Below are 24,736 nucleotides of genomic sequence, written 5' to 3'. Positions count from 1 at the left end.
TGGCTTCGGTTATTGCAACTAACAGAAAGTGGGAGGAGGCGGCTGATGGGACAGGCACTCGAGTAGTTACCTACCTGATTGACAGATGGAAGGTCAGGATCAACTGAGGAGGGCTATATAATGTAAGGATTCATGCGCCAAAGGGGGGAGGGAAAGAATTGTACCCAGAAAGTGAAAGGAATAATAAGAACAGTAAGTTCAATGGACAAGGTCCATGGACAAACTTAGTTCACCTCTATGCGTCCACCATGACTAACCTCTGTCCAGTGACCAAGGCCTAGCCTTTCAGCCGACTCTCTACAAATTTATTGTTTGGGCCTTAAACGTTTGAACCCAATAAACCAATTTGGAGTCGTTACAATTTGAGTCCTTACAACATTATATTCTACTATATTTATAATGCAATATGATAACATCTATGAAATCAAAGAGAATAAAAAATATAGCAACTTAAAAATACAAAACATAATCACATCAACCCAAAGTAAAGTTTCAAATAATACAAGAATTCATTAGCCTAAAGTAGAGATGCAAGAAAATATAATAAAATCCACCAAAAATGAAGGAAAAAAAATGAGAGAGTGAAAGAAAGAGAAATAACCTTTCGTGTGTGAAAAAAAAATGAATAGAATCGAAAAAAGAATTGTAAATTTATAGTAAAATGAGGGAAATAAGAAAAGCAAAAAATAAAGGAAGATAAACAACACCACTACAAATAACAGTAAATTTATAACCAAAAAATCATGAGCATAACATCAAACAAACACAAACTATATGAAGAGAACTTAGGGATTGGGTTTTATTTAGGAAGATGGACAAAAAAGTAAATAAAAAAATTTTATAATATATTTTTTAAATATTAAATATACGTGGGTCAGATCGGGTTAGGCAGATTTATGAATCTTATGACCTTAACCCAACCTGAACCACTATTAAAAAAAAAAAAAAAATTCATAACCCAACCCAATCCACCGATCTTTAAAAACCGACCCAACCCGGCAGGTTTGCCACACACCTCTAGGCATATTTAACAGAATTAAAAAAAAAAATGTTTAAATCTACTTTTTAATAATTTTTTTGTGCATCACACAAATTAGCGACCGGCCAAATATTATTAAAATAAAACATTATTCTAACAACTTATTATAACCACCAGCTGTTTATTTTTTATTCAATTAGAGTTAAAAATTATACGATCTTTTGATTGCACTGTACATGTATAACTATTACCACTTCACTCAATGCTTCACCAAATTCTTCAAGCATCTGAAAACTATCATCACCATTACTCAAAAAGACTATTCTTTCTTACTTCCAAAAAAAAAAAAAAGACTTCAAACATTCAATTTTATCTGACTGAAGGAGCTCAGAATAATTTCACAGAAATGGTCAAGTTGGCTGAAGCGGTGGCTTAATAACGAATATCTGTCTCGTCTCTCATTTTTGGCCGTTCTTAGATTTGACTGAATACATAAAATGGTGGGTAATTGCGTGTATTTATTTATAAATATTAGTCTTGGTTTGATTCTTCAGAAATCAAATGTTCTACGTTTGAATCTTCTTACATTTAGGGGTTTTTTTTTTTTTTTGAGGTAATAGATAGAACATTATTTGATGGAGGTATTGTGCATATCAGCTTCCTTCAGTCATTCAAAATAGTAAGTTAGGCACGTTTTCAAACAATTAAGAAAACTAACATCTCGAGTTTTAGAAACTCGAGATCCACATTATAACTCGAGTCCAAAAGACTCGACTAGCGAGTGTGAAAGTGCGACATAGATCTCGAGTCTTTAAAACTCGATTTCCATGAAAAAAATTTCACCTATAGTGGCGTTTTTAAGCCTTACAGTGACGTTTTAAAATCCTATAGCGGCGTTTTTCTGCAAAATTTTATAAGTACAGGTTTAGGGGGTCCTATAGTGGCGTTTTTAAGACCTATAGTGACGTTTTACAGACCTATAGCAGCGTTTTTTCTCAATAAATGCAAATCGAGTTTTTAAAACTCGATTTTCAGCCTGATTTTTTTTTTTTCCACTTTAACTTAATTCACTTACAAATCGAGACTTAAAAACTCGAGTTTTAGACACTCGAGATGCTAGTTTTCAAAATTGTTTTGAAATGTGACAATTAACTAAATTTTTTAATATTTATTGTTATTTACAAAAAAAATTCTTATTTGATGTAAGAAACTATAATCAGGTACATGTATGGCCGTGTGTCACCAGACCGAGAATATTACAAGTAGCTGCTGAAACATGACACTTTGGTTGCATAACAGAGGGACCGTAGTAGCCAAAAGAATAGAAAACTAACACTGTGTTGTGCCTAGAAAGAAAAATAATTTTAATACATGCACTACCCCACCATACCCTTGAAAGCAACCACCAAACAATCAAACCTTTCCCCCAGTCACGTAGTTGCTTGAGTAGCCGAAAGGGTCTGATATCCAGCAATCAACTGAAGGGCCCCTTCATATATCACTTTGGGTGGTGACTGAACATTTTGGAAGTAGGCTTTGTTCCTTGCATTCCATATCGCCCAAGTTGTAGTGCACCACTGGTCCAACTCCTCTTGTGTCAGTTTCTCTTGCATCAACTTGAAGAGCTGGAAAAAATCTTGCGCATTGTTGCTGCATTTCTGCACTCTTCCTTTAGCCAACGCCCACACATTGCGGGCAAAGGAGCATTCCCACAACACGTGAGCTTCCGTTTCATGGTGTTGGCGGCAGAACTCGCAGGTGCTCTCCACAGCCACTCCTCTCCGATACAAGTTATCTCGCGTCGGCAGATTATTGGACACAGCCCGCCACATAAAATTTCTGATCTTTGGTGGCACCTTGAGGTCCCAGATCATCTTCCACAGCTTGCCTTCCTCCCTAGCTCGTGAGTGTTCTGCTTCCACCCCTTGTTTCAGTCGAAGAGCAACTTGGTAAGCCGACTTAACGGAGAACTCGTGCTTCCTGTTTTCCTTCCATATTAATGTGTCTCTCCGTAGGTCTCTACTGAGTGGGATGGCCATTATCTCATCGCATGTTTTTGTGGCAAACATCCCAGCCACCTTATTTCTATCCCACTGCCAAGAATGTTTGTCAATCAGCTCTGCAACTCTTAGGCTTGGTTGCACATCCCCTTTGAAGACAGGTTTATGCGAGAGCCACTTGTCTGATTCAACCATAATATTGACTCCATTTCCCACCCTCCACCTAGAGTCTTCTTGTATCACCTCTCTTGCAGCCAACAAACTCCGCCACACATATGATGGGTTGTGGCCCAACTCAGCCTCCATGAAAGAACACTATGGAAAATATCTCGCCTTATATACCCGGTAGAACAAAGAGTGTGTATGGTGTAACAATCTTCAAGCCTGTTTAGCCAACATAGCTAAATTAAAAGCTTGTATGTCTCGAAATCCCATTCCTCCCTTCTTCTTTGTTGTACATGATTTCTTCCAATTTATCCAATGTAACTTCCTCTCATTTTTTGTTTGCACCCACCAATATCTCGCTATTGCAGAGTTGATAGAGTGACAGGGATTTCGGGAGTTTGAAGAGACTCATAGTGTATGTGGGAATGGCTTGTGCAATAGTTTCAACCAATATTTCCCTACCAACCTTGGAGATAAATTTTTCCTTCCATCCCATGACCCTCTTTCTAATCCACTCTTGCATTTCTTTAAAAGTAGTGACCTTAGATTTTCCACATGCCATTGGAAGACCAAGGTATTTTTCACAATCCTTCATAATTCTTGCCCCCAACATTTGTTGAATCGTTTGCTTGACCACCTCTCTTGTATTTCTGCTAAAGAACAATGAAGTTTTTTGCCTGTTTATTGCTTGACCGGATGCTGCTTCATAAAGGCCTAAAATGTCCATTAGGCGCTAACATTCCTCTATTGATGCTTCACAAAATAGTTGGCTATCATCAGCAAACAATAGATGGGATATGCACACTCCATTTGGGCTAGATAAGACCCCATGTTGCTCTCTATTTTCCACAACTCTTCTTATCATTCCAGATAGACCTTCAGCACAAAGTAAGAATAGGTATGGTGATAAGGGGTCCCCTTACTTAATACCCCTTGATGGTTAAATAAACCTTTCGGCTTCCCATTTATCAAGATTGAGTATGAAGCCGTACTCACCATCTCCATTGCCAATTGGACCCATTTCTCATCAAATCCCAATTTCTGCATCACATGTCTAAAGAACCCCCATTTCACCCTATCATATGCTTTATTGATATCTAGCTTCACTGCCATTTGTCCCTTTTTTCCACTCCTCTTATTTCGCATCATGTGTAACACTTCAAAAGCTACAGTGGTATTGTCAGTAATCAGCCTCTCAGGTACAAAGGCACTTTGGGCATCAGATATTACATTTGGCAAAATCAATTTCAGCCTATTTGCAATAACCTTTGATATAATTCTAGCTATCACATTTTCTAAACTAATAGGCCGAAAATCAGTCATATGCAGTGGTTCATTATTTTTTGGAATCAATACAATATGTGTATAATTCATTTTATGTAGCATATGACCCGAATGGAGGACAGGTAGAACAGTATTTGTGACATCAACTCCAACAATATGCCAAAAATTTTGGAAGAAAAAATAGGACATACCATCAAGACCTGGAGATTTTGACGGATGCATCTGAAAGAGAGCTCTTTGGACCTTCTCTACTGTATAGGGTTGGAAGAGGCTTTGGTTCATCTCCAGAGTGACCACCCTATCCATTGTACTCAAAACTTGATCCAATTCTAAAGGGATTGCCAAAGTGAACAACTCCTGAAAATAATTTTCAGCAACTAATGCTATACCCCCATCAATTTCCTACCACACACCATCTCTATCAAATATTCCTGAAATGTTATTTTTCTAGCGTCTTTGGCTTGCTTTTTGGTGGAAGAACTTTGTATTCTTATCTCCTGCCTACAAACATATAGATCTGGATCTTTGTCTCCAGTGGATCTCCTCATGGTACAATATTGTATTAATTTCCTCCTTCACCCTCCTCATTTCCTCCAAGTGCCCTTCTATATTGTCCCTAGTCAATTCCTCCTATAGCCTTTGCTTCTCTTGGATTTTACTTTTTGATTGACCAAAAGTGACCCGACTCCACCCCACTAAAGCACTCCTACATTGTTTAATTTTTTCAAATAAACAATACATAGGGCTGCCTGTAGTCACCGTATTAGTCCAAACCTGTTGGATAACAGCTTCACAATCATCGTATGTCACCCACTTCTCCTCAAATCTTCGTGGGATTTTTTTAACTCGATTTTGTTGGCTTAGAGGATGTGTGGTGAGGAGGATAGGGACATGATTAGAGTAAGAAGCTTGAAGATGAGAGACCCAAGCCTGTGGGAATAATTCTTTCCACTCCATTGTTGCACATGCCCTATCAAGCCTTAACTAAACAAAAGCATCACCCTCCCTTCCATTATTCCAAGTAAAAATGTTCCCACTATACCCCAAATCAAGCAAATCGCAGTGTAGTAGTGTGTTGCGAAAATTATTCATAAGCTGTAGTGATTTAGGCCTTCCCCCTTCCTTTTCCCTTGATGCCAAAATCTCATTATAGTCCCCAATACACAACCATGGGGCTAAACTCTTTGATTTTAGATGCTTGAGCAACGACCAAGTTTCATGCCATAGTTGTTCCTCTGGCTTACCATAGAAACTCGTAATTCGCCATGGTGAATTTTGATTCGACATAATAAGGGCATCTATATGATTTTGTGTGTAGGTTTGGATATGTAGATCCACTTCATTCTTCCAGAGCATTGCTAGGCATCCTCTTCTTTCTAGGCATGGAACAGCTAACATAGAATCATAAATTGTATATATATAAATCATATCAAAAAAAAAAAAAGTATATATATAAATAGTTGCTATCCAAAAAATAGTAAATAATTCTAAATTGGGTGTTTTTATTAAGATTAGCCTTGGTTTAAGTAACACTAGCGTAACCAATATTAAATAGTCCCTATTTGATTCTTAAATCTGGGTCAACATATGCTAGTTGGTAATAAATCACATAAGTACACGTATTGGTATTTGTATATAGTTGGGTTGGGTTATATTTCAAAGGTTTTTCATTCTGTATTTTAGCATTTTAAAATTAAAAACACTCACGTTATATTGCTCAATAAAATATCCTTAAATCCATGAGATGCTGGAAATATGTTGTTGTCTAGCTAATGGAACCAGATAATTATATGTTCACCAATATTCATATTAAATGAGCATAAAGTATATATAAAATTCGAAAATCGTACATAGATTGAAGGACTTCTACTTTTGTTTGTATTTGATGCTCATGATTCTCAATAAGTCATCGATTATGTTCTCTGCACATGTATGAATGAAATTTTATTAAAAATAATCAATTTGGGATTTTTATTAAAAATTTTGAAGGTGATTTCTTAATTATGAAGTTTAGTAGCTCATCAATCGGAATCAATTTGGGATTTTTGAACCAATCCTTGTAGGTGCTTTCATTGACTGAATAAAATATGATCCATTTTATAAATTATAAAAATGTGTCCATCACTCCATCACGTTGGAGATGACACAACTCTTTGATCTACAAATTTGGGCATATTTCTCATCACAAGGTAAGCTCATTCTATAAATAGCACCCCTAGTACACTCATATATGCACAACACAAAAGCTCCATCAATATCCCTCTAGTATTTGTCATTTCTATTTCCTCGATCATTTTCAAACTCTCCTAGTTAATCACCATGGGTGTTATCACTTATGAGTCTGAGGTTTCCTCACCAATCCCACCAGCTAGGTTGTTCAAGGCCTATGTTCTTGATGCTGACAACCTCATCCCCAAGATTTCACCACACACTATTAAGAGCACTGAAATTATTGAAGGAAATGGAGGCCCCGGAACCATTAAAAAGGTTACATTCCATGAAGGCGAGTATATATACACTAATTTTTCACCCAATAGTTTTTTTTTTTTTTTTTTATCATTGTTAAAAGTGCTTAACTTGTCTTACTTTTGGTACATGTTACCAATTTTTTGGTCCTCCAAAGCAAGAAAATGCTTGTCAGATAAAATTTATTAAAAAAAAAAACAATACCCTTTAACTTTTGTTTCAAAATCATCCTTACACTTTGGATTAATTGTTTCAATTTAATCCCTATACCTTAAAATTTATTTTAAAAGAGTCCTTATCGTTATGTGGTAGATGGAAAATATGACATCGTAATCAGAATTCATGCTATGTTAGAATTGGCCTCAGTGTCCTGAATTCATTTGTTATGTTAGAATTTTTTATTTATCGGATAATAACAAGGACATTTTTAAAATATCTTACAACATAAAGATGATTAAAAATAAAGATAGAAATAAATTAGAAAAAGTCAAACATTGAGGGCAAAAAAATGTGCAATGTAACTTTCACTTATGTGTACGTGCGCACGCAATCGCGCAAAATATACTAACTAGATTTGTCTTTTTTTTTCAATTTCCACAGGGAGCCATTTCAAATTCCTTAAGCACAAGATCGATGCCATAGACAAAGAGAACTTCACCTACAATTACAGTGTGATTGAAGGTGGACCTTTGTCAGACAAAATTGAAAAAATCTCATACGAGACCAAGTTAGTGGCATCCCCTGATGGAGGATCCATCTTTAAGAGCACCAGCAAGTACTATGCCAAAGATGATTTTGAGATCAAGGAAGAGCAAATCAAGGCTGGTAAAGAAAAGGCTGCAGGATTGTTCAAGTCAGTTGAAGGCTACCTTTTGGCCAACCCTGATGCTTACAACTAAACCTGCTGCTGATAAGAGTGTTTCTATTCCCTCTATTACTATATAGAGGTGTGGCTTTCATGTCTATATTGATATCCTGTCTAGTCAAAACTCAGAACTGTCTTGGTCTTGTAATAAGCTTGGATATTCTTGTTGCTTGTAATGTTCCCTGTCCATTGTAATGTGACTCTTGTATTGTTATGAGTAATATAATAAAAATCGTATGGTATGTTTAAGGTATTATTTGCTATTGATGGATGTGGTTATTTCTTTTGCGTAAGTTATTGACTTTCTTCTTATTAACTTATCTTAAGAACAAATTAAGATCATCTAGAGCTTTTAAAGTAACTTGATCATAACATTCTTAAGATCCTAATCCTCTAAAGAACATACAACCACTATACTTTATAGCTCTTTTTACAATAAGCCAATGGGCACACAAAAAGAATATATATATATATATATATATATATTTATTCCCGACTATGAACTCAATCTATTGTGTTGGGTGTGTAATGAAAGTGACGTCATTGGTAGTCCATATAAAATTATGCTATCAGCTATTCCAATTACTTACCAATCTAACAAGTAGTGAATAATGTTGTATCTATATCCTTTCTCAAATTACAAATGTAACTAACTCATGTCCCATAATATGTTGTGGCATTAATTTGCCCAAGTACCTAATAGCACAGCCAAACCTCATATTTCCTAGTATTTGCAAATTTAAAGCAAATTTCATTCATTTTCAACCAAACGGAAGGGAAAATAAAATTAAAAACTACAATTTTAAAATTTACTAAAAATATATAATTTAAAAAATATTTCAGAAGAAATGGCCGATCCAAAACTAGTATTTTTTTTCTATAAAATTAAAAAATTTTAAAAAAAATAAATAAAAAACACTACTAATTTTTTAATGATAATTCCTCCTCTATCCCATTCGAATGTCCATGAGATGTGCAAATTTATCTTTATATTTAAGTCAAGTTGGCCAATAGCATTCATAAATCGTGTAATTCACATCTTAGATCACGTCCTGTGCGGAGTTAAGTCATTAATGAGCACAAACAATTTTATTTATATCAAACCCTTTCATAAAAAAATTAAATATACCATTACAAAACTAATTAATTCATAATTATTTGATTGGATTTTTATTCTTTGAACTGTGACTTGTTTCACAATTGAAACTTGAAGCTGCTTCGAAGATTAATCTAACATCTAGAAAGTTGACCAGGTTTTGCATCCTTCTTAATTAAGAAAAGAGCAGGAAAATTTCACAAACGACAATTATAAAATAAAGCAAACCAGCCCAAACTGTCACTAAAATATTGAGAGTTGGTAGGTTGGGTGACTTCAGCCCATTGCTGATGGCTCAATCCAAATCAGTTGACGGTGATTTCTTTTTTCTTTTTCTCTTTTTTTTTAGAGAAGAATTGATCTCTTCCTCTCACAAAATATGACTCTTTGTGAAAAAAAATATATATATATATATATAATTATTGCAAAAGTATTTTAACAAGTGCATTCTTCTACCCATTATTATTATTATTATTATTATTATGGTACCATTGCCCTTTTTTTTTGAGATTTTTTTTTTTTTTTTTGTTGGATAGGACCCATTACCCTATTATTGAATTGCCGCATTCATCATTAATAAATTGTCTACTTGTTTCAAGGTCCACCAGCAAAGTACTTCATAATTTCACGCCGGTCCTCCACATTTTTGGGCTATTTAAGCTAAGAAATAAGTGAGAGTCCTTCAAAAATTAAATAAATATAAAATAAAACAAATAAGAAAAAAGAAGCTAGAAAATGAGAGTCCTTGAACTGAAATCAGTATTGCTATTCAAGCCAAAAAAAAAAATTAAGTATTGCTAAGAAGTAAGCAAAACACATTTGGTTGCCCTATTAATTACATGCCACTATTGCAACTCTTGTGCTACAAAAACCACACAAAAATAAGACTTTAATATTATTCAGCTAATAGTTAGGCCCATATCATGGTCTATTTTTTAGCCCAAAAATAGAAAAGTATTACTGGAATAATGTTTCTCGAGTTTCATTGTTTAGAAGTTTCCCATTATTTGTCAATGCTTGATTCAATTAAATGAAAAAACTAAATAGAGTATTACTCGAAAGAATAAGAGAGAATTTTCAAAAAAGACACAATAAGGTGATTTGTTATTGCACATATTTATAGAAAATTGGGCAAATTGTGAATGCTTATTAGATTTTATAACGATAATCAGTTCTATTAAAAAATATTTTAAATTTGAATAAAATAAGTATTTTATATAATATATATATATATATATTTCTCTATACTATATATCAATGTATTAATTTGGGCCCCAAAACCGAAATTTCTGCTCCGGCCCTTGTGCACGTACCGTTACAACTATCTACTGATAGGGATAGGCAACTACTAATTGTTACTTTCACTTGTTATTTAATTTTTTTTTTCCCCAAAAAATAGAAAATAAAAAACCTTAGTCGAAGCACATATGAACATAGTAACACTTAAACAGTTACTCTAGTATCGTCCTCAGTCCTCATAATCTATAAGTAGCACCTCTATTCTACACCACCTTTCCCATTCCAAAATTCTCAAATTCCAATTTCCAATTAGTAGCTCAATTCTCTGCTTCTCCGTACCTTTTTGTCTCCAAATTCTATTATATCATGGCTGTTCTCACTCTAACTGATGAGTTCACTAGCCCCGTTGTGCCGAAAAGGGTGTTCAAGGCCTTGATCCTTGATGCTGACAACCTCATGCCCAAGCTTATGCCTCAGGCCATTAAAAGTGTGGAAACACTTGAAGGCAATGGAGGGCCTGGAACCATCAAGAAGATTACCTTCGCTGAAGGCTAGTTGCATTTTACATACATATTGTTTTACACTATCATACTATTTATACCATAATCTTAAAAAAATGGGATTGAATTTTTTTTCATGTCCCTCTCTGTATGCAGGTTCTCACATTAAGTACGTGAAGCATAGGACTGATGCACTGGATGAAGAGAAATTGACATACAGTTACACTTTGATAGAGGGTGATGATTTGTTGGACAAGATTGAATCAATTTCTTATGAAATGAAGTTTGAGCCCACTCCTGGTGGGGGATGCAAAGGAACAAATGTGAGCAAGTACCATCCTAAACCAGGAGTCCAGATCAATGAAGAGGAAGTCAAGGCAGGCAAGGAAAAGGCCATGGCTATTTACAAGGGTGTGGAAGCCTACCTCTTAGCCAATCCCAATGTGTATGCTTAGAGTTTCCTTTATGAGACGCCATTTCTCATCTATCATGCATGATGCTACTAAAATGAATCCCAATTTGCCGATTTTGGCATAATAATAATAATAATAATAATTTTTATGTATGATAAAATTGGCATAATAATACATCAATCAGAATCTTTTCTTTTCTTTTTTTTTTTTTTTTTTTTTTTTTTTTGGAATCAGAATCATATTATTGTTATTATTTGATACCCGGATTGTTTGAATTGGATTGTACGTGTGTGGACGTTTGCTAAGAAAGCGATTATGAGAAGTCCTAATACTATAGTAAGTTCACTAGTTTTTTTGGGCATAGCGCAGAAATTGTTAACACTTTGTGGGGTAGTGATAAGATTAAAACTTGAAGAGGCTCTAGCTAATTGATGCCAACTATATTATATTATTAAATTCTTTTTTTTTCTTTGGTACCACCATTAGTTTGGATATAACTTGTTAGGAGATTATGATAAGAGATGTGATCGTGTGATTGTATAAGGGACTGAGGTGGCAGTAATTAGTGTAAGGGGCGAAAAAATTTTCCTTCCGACAAATGAGATTTATATTGGGTTGGGGGCCTAAACCGAAACTTGACAATAGGTTTGATGTACGGCCCAAAGGCTATCAGTGAAGATCCAAAGAATTCACTGTATTTTATGCCTTGGGCCTAGATTGAGACTGACAAGAATGGCCCATAAACAATCCCTACAGTAGACCTGTCAGCATGGTTAAAAAACATACTGTTAGAAATAACCCAACAATAAAATGTTTCTTCAGAAAATAGCCTAACAGTAAAATGTCCCAGCGGTAAAGTAAGACCAAACAGAATAAACTTCCAATTATTAGCTATTTCATAGATTAAGGTAAGTATCCACATCTTCAAACTCATCATCCATTGGCTCTAGAGAAGAGTCTTCTAACACAATAATATGAGGGAAAAATTCTATAGTGATAGCTACATCATTACCTTCAATAGTAAATGAGTAAATGAATATTATGGGTTCCATTATAACAAATAATGAGAAAAACTTAGTGTGAGATGAAGGGAGAGAGAGAGAGATTCCAACTAACGCAGCAAGATCATTGTGGTGCCAAGGCATGCTCGTGGATATAGTATAGGTAGTGAGTAGAGAGAGTCATTTGTGAGTAGTATGAGTAATAAGTGAGTGTGTATAGTAAAGCTGCTGGGGCTTTCTGCTAGGGGTAGATGAGTGTTTATGAGTAGAGCTATAAGGAGTGTTTGTAAGCTAGGAGCTGAGGAACTTAGTTTCTAAGCTTGAAACTAAGAACTCAGTGACTTTTTCCGAGCCTAGAGAAGGCTTAAACAGAGAGGTTAAGGAAGAACTCCTTTCTATTGGTGTGTCCCTTAGTGTATATTGGTATCTCCCCTTAAGTGTTAATGGAGAGTTTCCATTTATAGTTGAGTTTGAGGGGGTAATTAGCAAATAATCTATACTAAATCTTTCTCAATCTTCAGAAAACCCTTAGAGAATCGTTCCTAGGATTTTGGCTAAGAGTGGTAAGCTCAACTTTTAGAAGGTTCTTGCTGTTTTGGGTAATAACAACTGGGATTTTGACTTAGCATTGAATACTGATTAACCTTGGCTAATGGGATTAGAGCATGCATTAGGTTAATGATCTTGGTTATGCTGCTGTTAGAATCAGAGCTCCCTAAGGCAGATTGTATCACCCCAAGCCAAGTGTCAATCTTGGAGCCTTTGTTGGGAACTCTACTGGGATTCCCTTAGTGCCCTCCAAACCACATTTCTCTAAGTTTCCCCATTTGAGATTTATGTGCTTGGTCCATGAACCAGAAAATACACGTTTTTAGTATGAAAATGAATTGATTTCAAGTTGTTTCAGGAGCTTTAATGGCCTAGTCATGACTGCTCTTAGTTCTTGACCGAATGGGTTGGAGAAGAAAGAAGGGACAACTAACTGAAGCTTCCTAGCTTTCTGTCATGTCACTTTTAGCTTTATGTCACATGAGAAATGATAGAATTTCAGCTTGTGAAGGAAGGGTTTAACCCCTGAAGGACACGTGTCCCCTTCTAATCTAATTGGACAAGTTGGGACTTGATGGGAATGGGCTCCAACTATTGAGTTGTGCTAAAATTTGGCTGGTCAACTTACGTGAGCTTCAACTGCTGGGATTTGTGTATGGGCTGGGCTGGCTCAGCTGGGCTTTTTAGTTGAGCTTCTTTGGGCTTGGTTATCCCTACAAAATGAAGAGTTTTGTCATGGGTGATATACATGGGCTTTTATAAATTTTGTAAGAGAGATATTTCTTGAGGGATGAGTAATTATATTTCTCATGAGTGAGGGATTTAGTATATGTAAAACAAGTGTTAAAAAAATATTTGAGTTTTGTAAATATATGCCAAAATAGCATTTGTGCTTTTATGAAATAGTGTCAAATTAATATTTAGGCTTTATTAAAATAGTGTCAAATTAATATTTGGGCTTTGTAAAATAGATGCCAAATTAGCATTTGGGTTTTGTTAAAATAGTGCCAAATTAGTATTTGGGCTTTGAAAAATAGGTGCCAAATTAGTATTTGGGCTTTGGGGGTGCAGTATCATAACGAGCTTTCAAGGAGCTGTATCATAACTAGCTTTAAAGGAGGTTTTGTTGGGCTTTTTCAGATTTTGCCCACAAGTTGAATGATTTTGGGCTTTTTTGTGGAGATAGCATAATTTTGTGGCCCAATTTTGGTAGCAATATGGTGAATATTTTTGTGAAAACCCAAGTTGGATAATATGTGGGATATAATGGGTAGTATTTATGAGAGCTCAAGTTGGGTAATAATATGGAGAATGTTTGGGTAATATATGGGGAATATTTATGTTGTGCTCAAAATAATTTATAGGCTTGTGTGGGAATTTTTTTAGGGAGTGGGCTATTGAAATTAGGGCCCGAAAATTCGTACCTCAACAATTAGCTATCAAGATTAGTTAATGGCAATTAGTTAGTTGTTGTGTTGATGTCAATAGTTTGCTATGTTGATGTCAAGTTAGTTAGTGGCAGTTGGTTAGTTGCTGTGATGAATCAAGAATCAAGCTAATTACTAGTACTAGAGTTGTAATTAGCTAGTACCTATAAAAGGGGAAAACAAGAATGTGTAATAAGTGTTGAGGACTCTTTTTTTGCCCCACATGGCACTACTTCATTTGCAACTCACGCCACATCAACATATTATTGATTTTTTGGGTAAACCTCTTTAAAGCCCAAAATAAGCTTATATCTCATGGATTGGGCTCACATGACCCACAAGATCCTTACTTCAAGAGGTGGATTCATGACCCCACGACATCATCAATATCAACATATAGATCAGGCTTAAGCAATGAATCAAATCTCATAGCCCATATTACTTCTCTCACACTGATGGAAAGCGACTTCTCCAACAAAATCTCATATTTACACAAAATGATAACAAAACCCAAGGTATTTCATCTCATCTTTGGCTTATGATCCAAGCTCATAAATTTCTTTGCGGAAACCTTAGGAGTCGTGGTTTGGAGGGCCAAGAGGTATGTTCAGTAAAGCTCCAGCGATTTAAAGTTGATAAAAGAAACATGTTGCTTGGCGTGTCTTCTCCAACTCCTTGAACTCTGACAAGTCCGTGTGTAGCAGGTAACATATAGTAAGCATCTCTTATCACATAGTACTTAAGATGATAAAACTCCTCATTGCTCTTTCCTAAAATTTAGTATTCATCATATGACAAATATTCAATATCTCCAGCCATCTAAATGCTAAACAAATAACTATTCATTCAACCTCTAGCTGTTCCTATACAAATTTAGAGACTTTATTATATTATTCTACATAAATTACATTACTACTTTCAGCTAAAATCCAACTTAAACACATGGCTTAATCAGATTGGCTATCTTTAATCTCAAAATATATAAAATATTCATAATATCTCTAATATCTAGCTGCTATCTACCACAATCAAACCAAATATTCCTCTGCTAGCTGTTAAAACAGAGCATTAAATGCTCTTCTTGCTCACCAAGATTAAGTCACAACACAATGAGACCTTGACTAAATCTCTAAAGTTTCATTAACTTCCAACCAATCATTCTATTACTTACTAAAAATGTGTTGTAATAAAATCTTGAACCAAAAACACAAACACCCAAAAAATGAAACATTTCCAACAGAACACCAACAGTGTGTTCAGCACTTGACACCTGGCTGAAAATGATATCACCAGCCATTTAATGCTCAAATCCCAGTAGCCTGACATCTGACCTCATCTACTTCTTCCCCAAGCAACAGCTATCTTATGATAGCTATAACAACTTTTCCTAACAGTTGTGACAGCTTTTTCAGAATAGCTGTGACAGTTGACTCAGCAGCCTTAACACTACTAATTTTCCTCATTTAGCTAAAAACTAAAACCAACTAAAGAAACTATCTTTTTCTTGTTAAAATACTTTCCTTTTCTGCTACTCTTTCCTCCAGCAGCTATTACCCAAAACAACAAGAATACCTTAAAGCTAAACATATCATTTTTGGCAAAATCTTAGGATGGATTTTCTGTAGATTCATTGTTGATTGGGACAGATTTTGGCTGAGATTTTTTGCTAAACACCCCCCCCTTAAACTCAACTATAAATAGAGTCCCTCATCAACACACAAAAGGACACTAATAGAGAAGAACAACTCTCATAAACTTCTTTATTCTCTCTCCCTCTAATTATCTTCTTGAGCTCTTAATGAAGTTCTGAGCTTCTGAGTTTTTTAGTTTCGAAATTAGGAACTAAACTCTTCAGCCCTTAGCTCATAAATGCCTTCATTAGCCCTCATCCATCCTTCAGCAGAAAATCCCGATAGCATTACTAAACACACTACACCACCATTACTCTTCTCATACTCATTCTCTCACTCTTCATATTCAGAAAATACATTTATCTTGCCGCCTATATCTCTAAACATCTCTTACTCCATTTCTCTTACACAATCCTATACACACTACACCATTACATATAACACACCACAACGCTTCTAAGCTCCACTCTCATACTTTCTCACTTAAAAATTCTACTGTTTTGCTGCCCATAAACACATCTCAATACACTTCTCCACCTCTCTTATAAAAGCTCTTCTCATGGAAGGCATAAACTTCTAATACTAAAACCCTTCTCCTAGAAGGCACCAAGGCCTCATGTCAAAGCCCTTCTCATGGAAGGCATAAATCTATTTTACATGAAGCCCTTTTCTTAGAAGGCACAAATTAAATCTTACAAAAGCCCTTCCTATGGAAGGCAATCTTATTTATAGTTTCACAACAACCAAAAAAGCATTGTCAAGGGGAAACTCATTTAAGTGCATGACAAAAGGGATAAGCTTAACCAGCCTCTACACATAGCTGGACATACTCTCTCTCTCTCTCTCTCCAGTTGCACCCATTTTTCCCCTTTAATCTTGAAGTTATCATGGCAAACTGCCTCTCCACCGCTGGAGTCATTCTGTTGGAATACTATCAACTCATAGATGCTACACAACTGGAGCTACAAACCATACAAAGATAAGTGACTTTGCTTCCATATCTTTAAATTTACATCATTGAGTACATGATTACTTCACATTTAAATACATATTACTTTATTCCAACTACTATTACAACTACTAATCAAAGCTATTATATCAAACGCATATTATATATTTATTCAACCATTATCATGATTGTTAGACTTTGGCTTTAATGGTTTTGTAAGCTTAAAAATATGCCAATAGCCATTGGACCACGTGGCTCAATGTTGAGTTCCAGATGCAACTCCCCAAACGCAACCCGAGCCTAGCAAGGTCACCCCTCTAGCGGACAAAACATAATCGAGCTCCGAAAAAAGGCCCCCGAACAATAAGTTTTTGGCATGAATAACAGAATTCTTATTCTTATCCTCTCTCTCAACCTCTCTATTTCTCATGAAACCCGATTCTTTTTAATGTTCTTCCTTTTCCTTAAATTCATTCAATTATTTCAAGAACTTGTAAAATCCTATCAAATTACTTAACTCCTATTGAGATCTTAATATAACATATTAAGGCAACTAAATCTCACATCAAGTATGTATTAGGTCAATTTGATATAAGCGATTATAAGAAACTCTAATTGTTATTTGATTAGTCCTTTTAATATTTGGTAAATTACACATAAACTATATCTCATTTTACACTGCCCCCTGAAGTAAATGCAAGATCAACCGAGTAGCCCCCAAATCGAAAACTTTGTAATTAACCTCCAACTATTTATTTTGGTGTTAAGTCTAATAGAATGTAGCATTAAAAGGCCAATTTACACCTATACCATTTGCTTTGGAGAGCGTAAATTGGTCTTTGCTACATTCCATTAGACTTGATACCAAAATTGGTGGTAGGGAGGACATTGAAAATGAGTTATAACTTTCGGGGGTTAATCATGCATTTCAATAGTTCATGGGGGAAATTGTGAAATGAGATATAGTTTAGAATGGAAAAATGTAATTTCCCTTTAATATATAGAACAGATCTTGCTAACACTTCCCCAAATCATGACAAATTATATCAAAGATAACCTAGTAACCCTATATGTCTTAGGGGCACTACAACACAAGGGATTTAAGTAGGGGAGATTTTGATATCCCAAATAGATTGTACGACTATGTGATGCACGAACATGTACCAAGTACCACATCGAATGTGTACTTCGTCATTCTAGATTATATAAGCGGTTATGAGGAGTACCAATTATAACTTGACTAGTCCTTTTAGGATGTGATGCAGATATGACTAACACTTCCTTGGGTTGTGATGAGATTATACCTTGGGTACTCCAAGTGAGGTCAACTATATTATATTACCCTCTCAAATTATTGTTATCAGGAAGATTACACCTTGAGGAAGCTACAATTTAGGCCAACTATATTATATTAAGTACTTGAAAGTTTTATGTTTTTTTTTTCCTTCGGTACCACTGTTGGATTTTATATCAATTTTAACGGAGATAAAGCCTTAAATTAACTCTAATTGAGATCTTAATAAAACATATTGAGGAACCAATTAACTCAAAATTCAGGAGCATATCATCTGTAGTTTTGCAATATGTAATCCCTACAATTTGACTTAGTTGGTACGATCAAAACTAATCACGTCAATTAAAAATATCCAAGTCCCCACCACCTCAGCAAAACTAATAGAATAAATTCTTTTTTATTTTTTTTTAATTACACATTTACTCCTCAACCTTTGCCCAACGTTTAAAAATGGTCATCCCTTTGAAATGTTTTAATTTAGTCCTTATACTTTTAAAGGTCTCTGCTATTAATAGTTGCAGTGAATTATTTTTTTTTTTTTTTTCAATCTTCAAACATACATAATAAAAGAAGCAAGCAATGTATTTGAAAAACTAATTATTCTCTACTTTTGTTGCTATCAAAATCTTTGGAATTTCGCTAAACAATCTCACCTCCAATCAATGTAAGAATTAATAGCACGGATCTTTTTTACACAAACTTAAAGTATAAGGAATTAAGGACTAAAATAAAATATGTCAAAGGATATGAACCATTTTAAAACATGAGACAAAGATTGGGATGTATGGGTTCAAGTATGGCAAAGGATGAGGGAGGGGCCAGGGGTGACGACGTAGTTGGAGGAACAGGAGGAGGAAGCGAATGGGAAAGGGGAAAGAGTTGTGTTAGTTTTATTGAGGTGTAATTGACTTGAATTTTTAATTGACGTTGTTTATTTTAATTGGTCCAATTAATTAAGTTGAATAGTAGGAATTACATCATATATTATATGTGGGTACCTAAGGCATGCTTAGGCATGCTTGCAACATCCTAGGCATGCAAGCAATGTCCTTGGCCGTCCTCGGCATGCTATGCAACGTCCTCGGCATGCTTGGCAATGTCCTTGGCCGACCTCGGCATGCTTACAACGTCCTAAGCGTCCCACATCGAATAGAAATCCCCCCCACTTTCTACCTTATAAGTTTTGAAGCGAAAGAGTAGTGTACCACTACTTTTGCATGCCTAGGACGTTGCAAGCATGCCTTAAGTACCCACACTATATAATAAAAAAATGACTCCTACAAGTTGTGATTGCACCAGGTGGATATTCTACCTGATTACCACAGGTGAATGTCCTATGATTTTTTTTTTTTCCTTACCATGCAATTATCTACCGTCACAACATTTTTATAAAATTAGAAAATGAAGGTAGATTATTTTGTTCTCAGCATGTATTGACATTAAAAAGAGTTACAGATTTTGTAAAATCATGTATGTCATAAGCAAGGTGAGGCATTGTCTAATATAATAGCCAGCTAATCTGACCCTTCGGATAGGATCAGGGGATATACTTGAGGACATAACGTAATGTCCAATATCCCTGAAATTTCCAACAAGATGGGGACTTATTGACAAACATCCTAAACTCCAACCAAATAATCTTTATCAAAATGGGACATGCCGATATGTCACATCCTCTCCCAGGCTTCTCAAATTACCAATAGACCTCTTAAGTTAATAAAATCATTGTTCCTGCCGGACGTATTATATTATGATGTAAGAGGTCCAAACTCATAATCATTGTTCTTCGTGATGGATGTCGTTCCTGTCGAACGTATTATGGTATAAGAGGTTCAAACTCATTATAAGCCCAGATTAACCTTAAGGTTAAATACTTGAACTACAATTAACATTTGGATTACTTTTATTGTTCTATAAGTTTATAACTGTAAAGAATTATAGAGCTATAAAGAATTTCTGCCTCTTAAGACATAACATCTGTAACAGTTTCTTTTACATCCTTCTGAATTAGATGGCAACTACAGACATCAAGATTCAAGACCTATTTATTCCTAAAAACTGAATATCCTTTTTTTTCTCTCTAGAGGAAGGGAAAGCAAAGTAGATTATTCTATTTTAGAAACACTGAGTGAGGTAAATTAAGAACCACATGCCTTTATCTCAAGTAGCAACGCCACTGTCAATTCTCCTTAGTTTTCACTCTCATGATGCCGGCATTTGTCTTAATTTACATGCTTCAGGTTATTGAGATGAGATCCATATTTTTGTACGCTACTCTTTATTAATTAATCTTAGGATGACGATGGAATACTCTTCCAAAACAAAAAGGGAGTTATGAATATTAAATATGACACCACCGAGAGGTGTGGCCTAGTGGTCAAGGTGTGTGATCGCTGTCTTGAGGTCCCATGTTCGAATACTAGCGGAGAGTGAGGTTGCCTCTTGCAGTTAACTCCTGATTTACTAGCTCTCTCATGAGACTAAGGTAAGGTCTGTGGTCACCTCCAACCACAGTAGCTATGACTCAATCCAACATTCTTTAACGGGGGTACCCCTATGGTCATACCTAAGGGGGTGAGTCACAATAGTCGCCCTCGCCCCCCTTCTCATTTAGCAAAAAAAAAAATGAATATTAAATATGACTGGATCCATAGTTTTGTTCTTTGCATTTGTATTAGCATAGCATTAAGGGATCTTTAATGGAGCCAAAAAAAAAAACACATTAAGGGCTTAAGACGGTCAAGGAAACTAGAAAACCCTTTTGAAACAAACTTGTTCTCAACTCTCCCTCTCTCTGATCTTAGGAAAGATAGCCTTGAGAATGACACCCCTTTGTGTTGTCATTATTTAATTGCACATCAGGACAATGCCTTAGAACCAAAAGGAAACCAGCTTAGTAACAAAAATGCCTTAACTTAAACCTATAAATACCATTCCCCTACTATCTTCCCTGCCAGACATAAGAAATTCACTTCACTCCTAGTTCATTTTCCTCAAGTTTCCCAACTAATCACTATCCATTAGCAAATCATGGGTGTTATCACATATACTGATGAGTACACCTCCTCAATCCCTCCATCCAGGTTGTTCAAAGCCGTGGTCATTGATGCTCCCAATCTGATCCCAAAAATCTTTCCCCAGGTTGTTAAAAGCATAGAAATCATTCAAGGTGATGGAGGGATTGGTAGCATCAGGCAGATCAATTTCGCTGAAGGTAAAGACACTGCATATGATAATATATTTACAAAAGTTTCACTTAAAAGGTTAAAACTTCCACCATCACAAATTGTTAGTCTTATATTCTACTATAGGACGTCCCAAAATGTGATCTTTTTCAAAAGGAATATAATGTTGGTAGATTTCTTAACTTACCTTTACTATATTCAAAAAGTCAATACCCTTATTTTATTAGAGCCTAAATTGAGGGAAGTTTTGAAAATTTGCACCTTTTTATTTGAAAGGCAATAAATTTTGGCCTTAAAATGATATTCCCTTAAACAGTTGGATTTTCTAATTAAACCAACCTAAGAGGGAGGGAGTGATAACATTAGTCTTACTTGTATGTAACATGATTGCATTCCATGCAGGCAGCCAACTTAACAGTGTTAAAAACAGGATTGATGAGCTTAATGAAGAGAATCATTCATACAAGTACACTTGCATCGAAGGTGATGCCTTAGCGGACAAGCTTGAATCTATTGCTTATGAGGTCCAATTTGAGCCAACACCTGAGGGTGGCAGTAAAAATAAGATGACAAGCAAGTACTACACCAAGGCTGATGTTGTGCTCAGTGAAGAGGAAATCAAGGCCGGCAAGGATAACGCCTTGGAGATTTACAAAATTGTGGAAGCCTACCTCCTCCAAAACCCTGATGTCTATGCTTAGTACTTGTGATTAAAACCATTGCTCGTCAATCCATGCTTATGCCTCGTGTTTAATGGTGTGGCTTTTGATTTTTTCTATATCTATAATGGTCTTATGGAGTGATAATAAGCCTCAATCACTTGTGATTGTTGGTTGATTGTAATCATGTAATGCTTCTCTCAATAAAGACACTCCTTATATTTCAAAAAAGAATTATGGCTTTGATGTTGGACAAAATAAATATGGTTAGGATTAGAGGCTGCTGGAAAGCATCGTTGTGTGCTTTGCCAGTTTATGCTTCATTGCTTTTATTTTACCACCTATTAGGGAGAGGAGAGACAGAGGAACGACTACAAGAGAGAAAAACATAAAACAGAGAGAGAGAGAGAGAGAGATGCAACATCCAAAATTTATCTTCTACTTTGTCTTCTTGGTGGCATGCAATTGTTAACTTGGAAGTAGAAATCTCGGCATTGTTAAATACCACTCTGGTCCACCTTGGTCGGTTTCAGTCCATTTCGATCTATTTCAGTCCATTCGGTCAATTCGGTCCACTTCCGTCTATTTCGGTACACCTCAGTCCACTTCGGTCCATTCGGATCATCTCAGTCCAGTTCAGTCTACTTCTATCTATTTGATCCATTTCAGTCCCTTCTGGTCCACTTCGGTCTTTTTGGTCTACTTTGATTCGTAAGGTCCGGTTCGGTCTGTTTAGTCCACTTTGATCCAATTCGGTTTACTTCAATGATTCTTTGGATAAAAGGTTTATGTAAAAAGAGGAGGTGATTCATTAACAATTATGTCACATTTTCAATGTAATATTAGTATATTCTTGATAAAATTATATTTTTCTTATATAATTAAAGTCTTGTATTCTTTTCTAGCTTAAGTGATGAATTTACTTATATATGTTTTCTCTTATGTCATTCAAGACAGATAGAGAATGAACCATTTTTAAGGAGTACTTAAAAGTTATGGATTTTTGCTTATATATGCTTCCTCTTTAAGTCATTCAAAACGTACAGATGATAAACCATTTGTAAAAAAACATTATAAACAAATTTCAACCACACAAAATTTTATTTACAAAATATCTTGACTTATATGATAATTGAATATAAAATATATTATGTTTTCTAAAAAAATAACAAAATTTGAAATATTTTCAAATAACAAGAAAATCTAATATATTTTATTAACTATATTTTATTTTAAAATAATAATCTCATCATAAAAAGTGTATGGGACTAACACGTATAAATCTTTTCTACTATTTTCATTTTTCACTTAACAAAATAACAAGTCATTAAATTTTTAATGCTTCATTACATGACATGTCTATGACTAGTAAGAATTAAAATCACATATGTCTATATTGAAAACATCATGAGATATAAACCAGATGAGTTACAAAGTATTTGATCTTTGAAATTGATGCAATTGAAACTAAAATCAAACATGGACGGTGTACATTTATCATTCCAATTACAAACTTTTCAAAGTCCATAGCATCTTGTCCTTCAAAAGCTTTAACACAACCTTGCATTCCTCAATGGCCTTAATATCCGCGCCGTTCCTCACCAGTGGGGGCAAAAACAACCAATTGGCGGTGACCACCACGAACCCAATGGTCAATGGTCCAGCCACTGCCCAATGCAACCAACACCCACGTGCCAATAACACATTTTTCACCCAAAGCTCCACCACCAAACACACCCCATGGAGCACAAAAAAGCACGTGACTTCCCACATGGGATTCACACGTGTGACGTAGAAGAATATGAGCTCGTGCATCAGACCAGAGACCATGAAAGTCACCAACACGGCTGGCAGTGGGGCCCACTTTTGCTTTTGTTGTTTGACCAACACGGTTTCCGAGATTGACCGAATGGGTTTGTATATTGTGTAGCGCAGAACATTGGTTACCATGAGGTTCCACCTCCTGCCCCAGAAATCTTGTAGCGATGTTGAAAAGTAAGGCTCATTGGACGGTAGTTCTAGCTCAATTCCAAGAGTGGCACGCACGATAGCATTGCACAAACCCAAAACTATGTCCACGAGGAAATAGAGCAAGCAACAATATGATCCTAACACAATCGTTGGGTGCACATGTTTGTAATCTATGGCAGCCACTAATAGAGCAAAAAGCAAGACTTTGGTAGGAAAATTTAGAGACAATTTAGGGGGTGCCTTTAAAATAGGAGATGAGTTTATGTGTTTCTGGGTGTTTTGGTGAGATGGGTATTTATCATTTTGCTTGATTTTGATGGGGAAGCAAGCAATGGAGATGAAGAGAGGGAGGGACTTTGGTGGGTCAGATGAAAGTGGGCCTAAACCAAAGGAAAAGAGGATGAGCTTGAAGTTGGCAAGCCATGTCATGAAGAAGGCGGTGATGCCTGTGGGGAGGACAGTGGTGAGAGAGAGAGGGAGGATGGTGAAAAGGAAGAAGACTGGGATTAGAGAGAGGAGCCTGAGTTTGCCTTTTGGGATTTTTGAGGCAATGAAATAAGTGTAGCATAGAGAGGCTAGGACTATGAGCCATACCATGATCAAGTTCTTGAGTTCACCTTCCATAATATTGGCTTAATTTGTTTGTGTTTTTTTCTTTTCTGTTGCTCACTTCATCTTGAAGTCGAATGATTCTCTGATTCTTCTTCTTCTTTATTTTTTGGGGGTCTTCCTAAGAATAAACCCAGCACAAATTTATTTCCCCGTCTTTATTGACCCCATTACACATTTATTGAGTTAACCACGTTTTTTCTTCCTTACATAAAGAAAAAGTGGTCATTTATTTTGTCATTTAATTGTTTTTACATTTTAGAATCAGATCAGAATTAATTAAAGAAATGCTAAATCAACGTGAATAACGATCTCCATCAACAACAAAAATATAAACTTTCCTAAATAATGCATGGGCTAGTGTATTTACCTTTTCTATTTTCTACTTTGTCCAATTAATCAACACCACCGCAGGGGTTGAATGCACTTGCAGCATCTGCCAACAACAAAATGC

The 24,736-nt window shown here is 35.6% G+C and overlaps 4 protein-coding genes across 4 annotated transcripts; 3 read left to right on the top strand and 1 right to left on the bottom strand.

The window, feature by feature from the left end:
* Positions 1-6,638: 6,638 nt before the first annotated feature.
* Positions 6,639-8,014, top strand: LOC115949592 (major allergen Pru ar 1-like). Its single transcript, XM_031066874.1, has 2 exons — positions 6,639-6,931; positions 7,495-8,014. The coding sequence occupies exons 1-2, from the start codon at positions 6,748-6,750 to the stop codon at positions 7,791-7,793; spliced, it is 483 nt and encodes a 160-aa protein (XP_030922734.1). The 5' UTR covers positions 6,639-6,747; the 3' UTR covers positions 7,794-8,014.
* A 2,301-nt stretch (positions 8,015-10,315) lies between these two features.
* LOC115995150 (major allergen Pru ar 1-like) lies at positions 10,316-11,205 on the top strand. Its single transcript, XM_031119601.1, has 2 exons — positions 10,316-10,644; positions 10,751-11,205. Exons 1-2 carry the CDS (start codon positions 10,461-10,463, stop codon positions 11,047-11,049), a joined length of 483 nt encoding a protein of 160 aa, XP_030975461.1. The 5' UTR covers positions 10,316-10,460; the 3' UTR covers positions 11,050-11,205.
* Positions 11,206-20,888: 9,683 nt separating this feature from the next.
* LOC115994327 (major allergen Pru ar 1-like) lies at positions 20,889-21,744 on the top strand. Its single transcript, XM_031118418.1, has 2 exons — positions 20,889-21,072; positions 21,446-21,744. Exons 1-2 carry the CDS (start codon positions 20,889-20,891, stop codon positions 21,742-21,744), a joined length of 483 nt encoding a protein of 160 aa, XP_030974278.1.
* A 1,305-nt stretch (positions 21,745-23,049) lies between these two features.
* Positions 23,050-24,497, bottom strand: LOC115950536 (probable long-chain-alcohol O-fatty-acyltransferase 5). Its single transcript, XM_031067726.1, has one exon. It carries the CDS (start codon positions 24,295-24,297, stop codon positions 23,209-23,211), a length of 1,089 nt encoding a protein of 362 aa, XP_030923586.1. The 5' UTR covers positions 24,298-24,497; the 3' UTR covers positions 23,050-23,208.
* Positions 24,498-24,736: the final 239 nt, after the last annotated feature.

Source organism: Quercus lobata, chromosome 6 (genome assembly GCF_001633185.2).
Source record: "Quercus lobata isolate SW786 chromosome 6, ValleyOak3.0 Primary Assembly, whole genome shotgun sequence".
NCBI lineage: Eukaryota > Viridiplantae > Streptophyta > Magnoliopsida > Fagales > Fagaceae > Quercus > Quercus lobata.
This window is presented reverse-complemented; position numbering and strand designations above follow the sequence as displayed.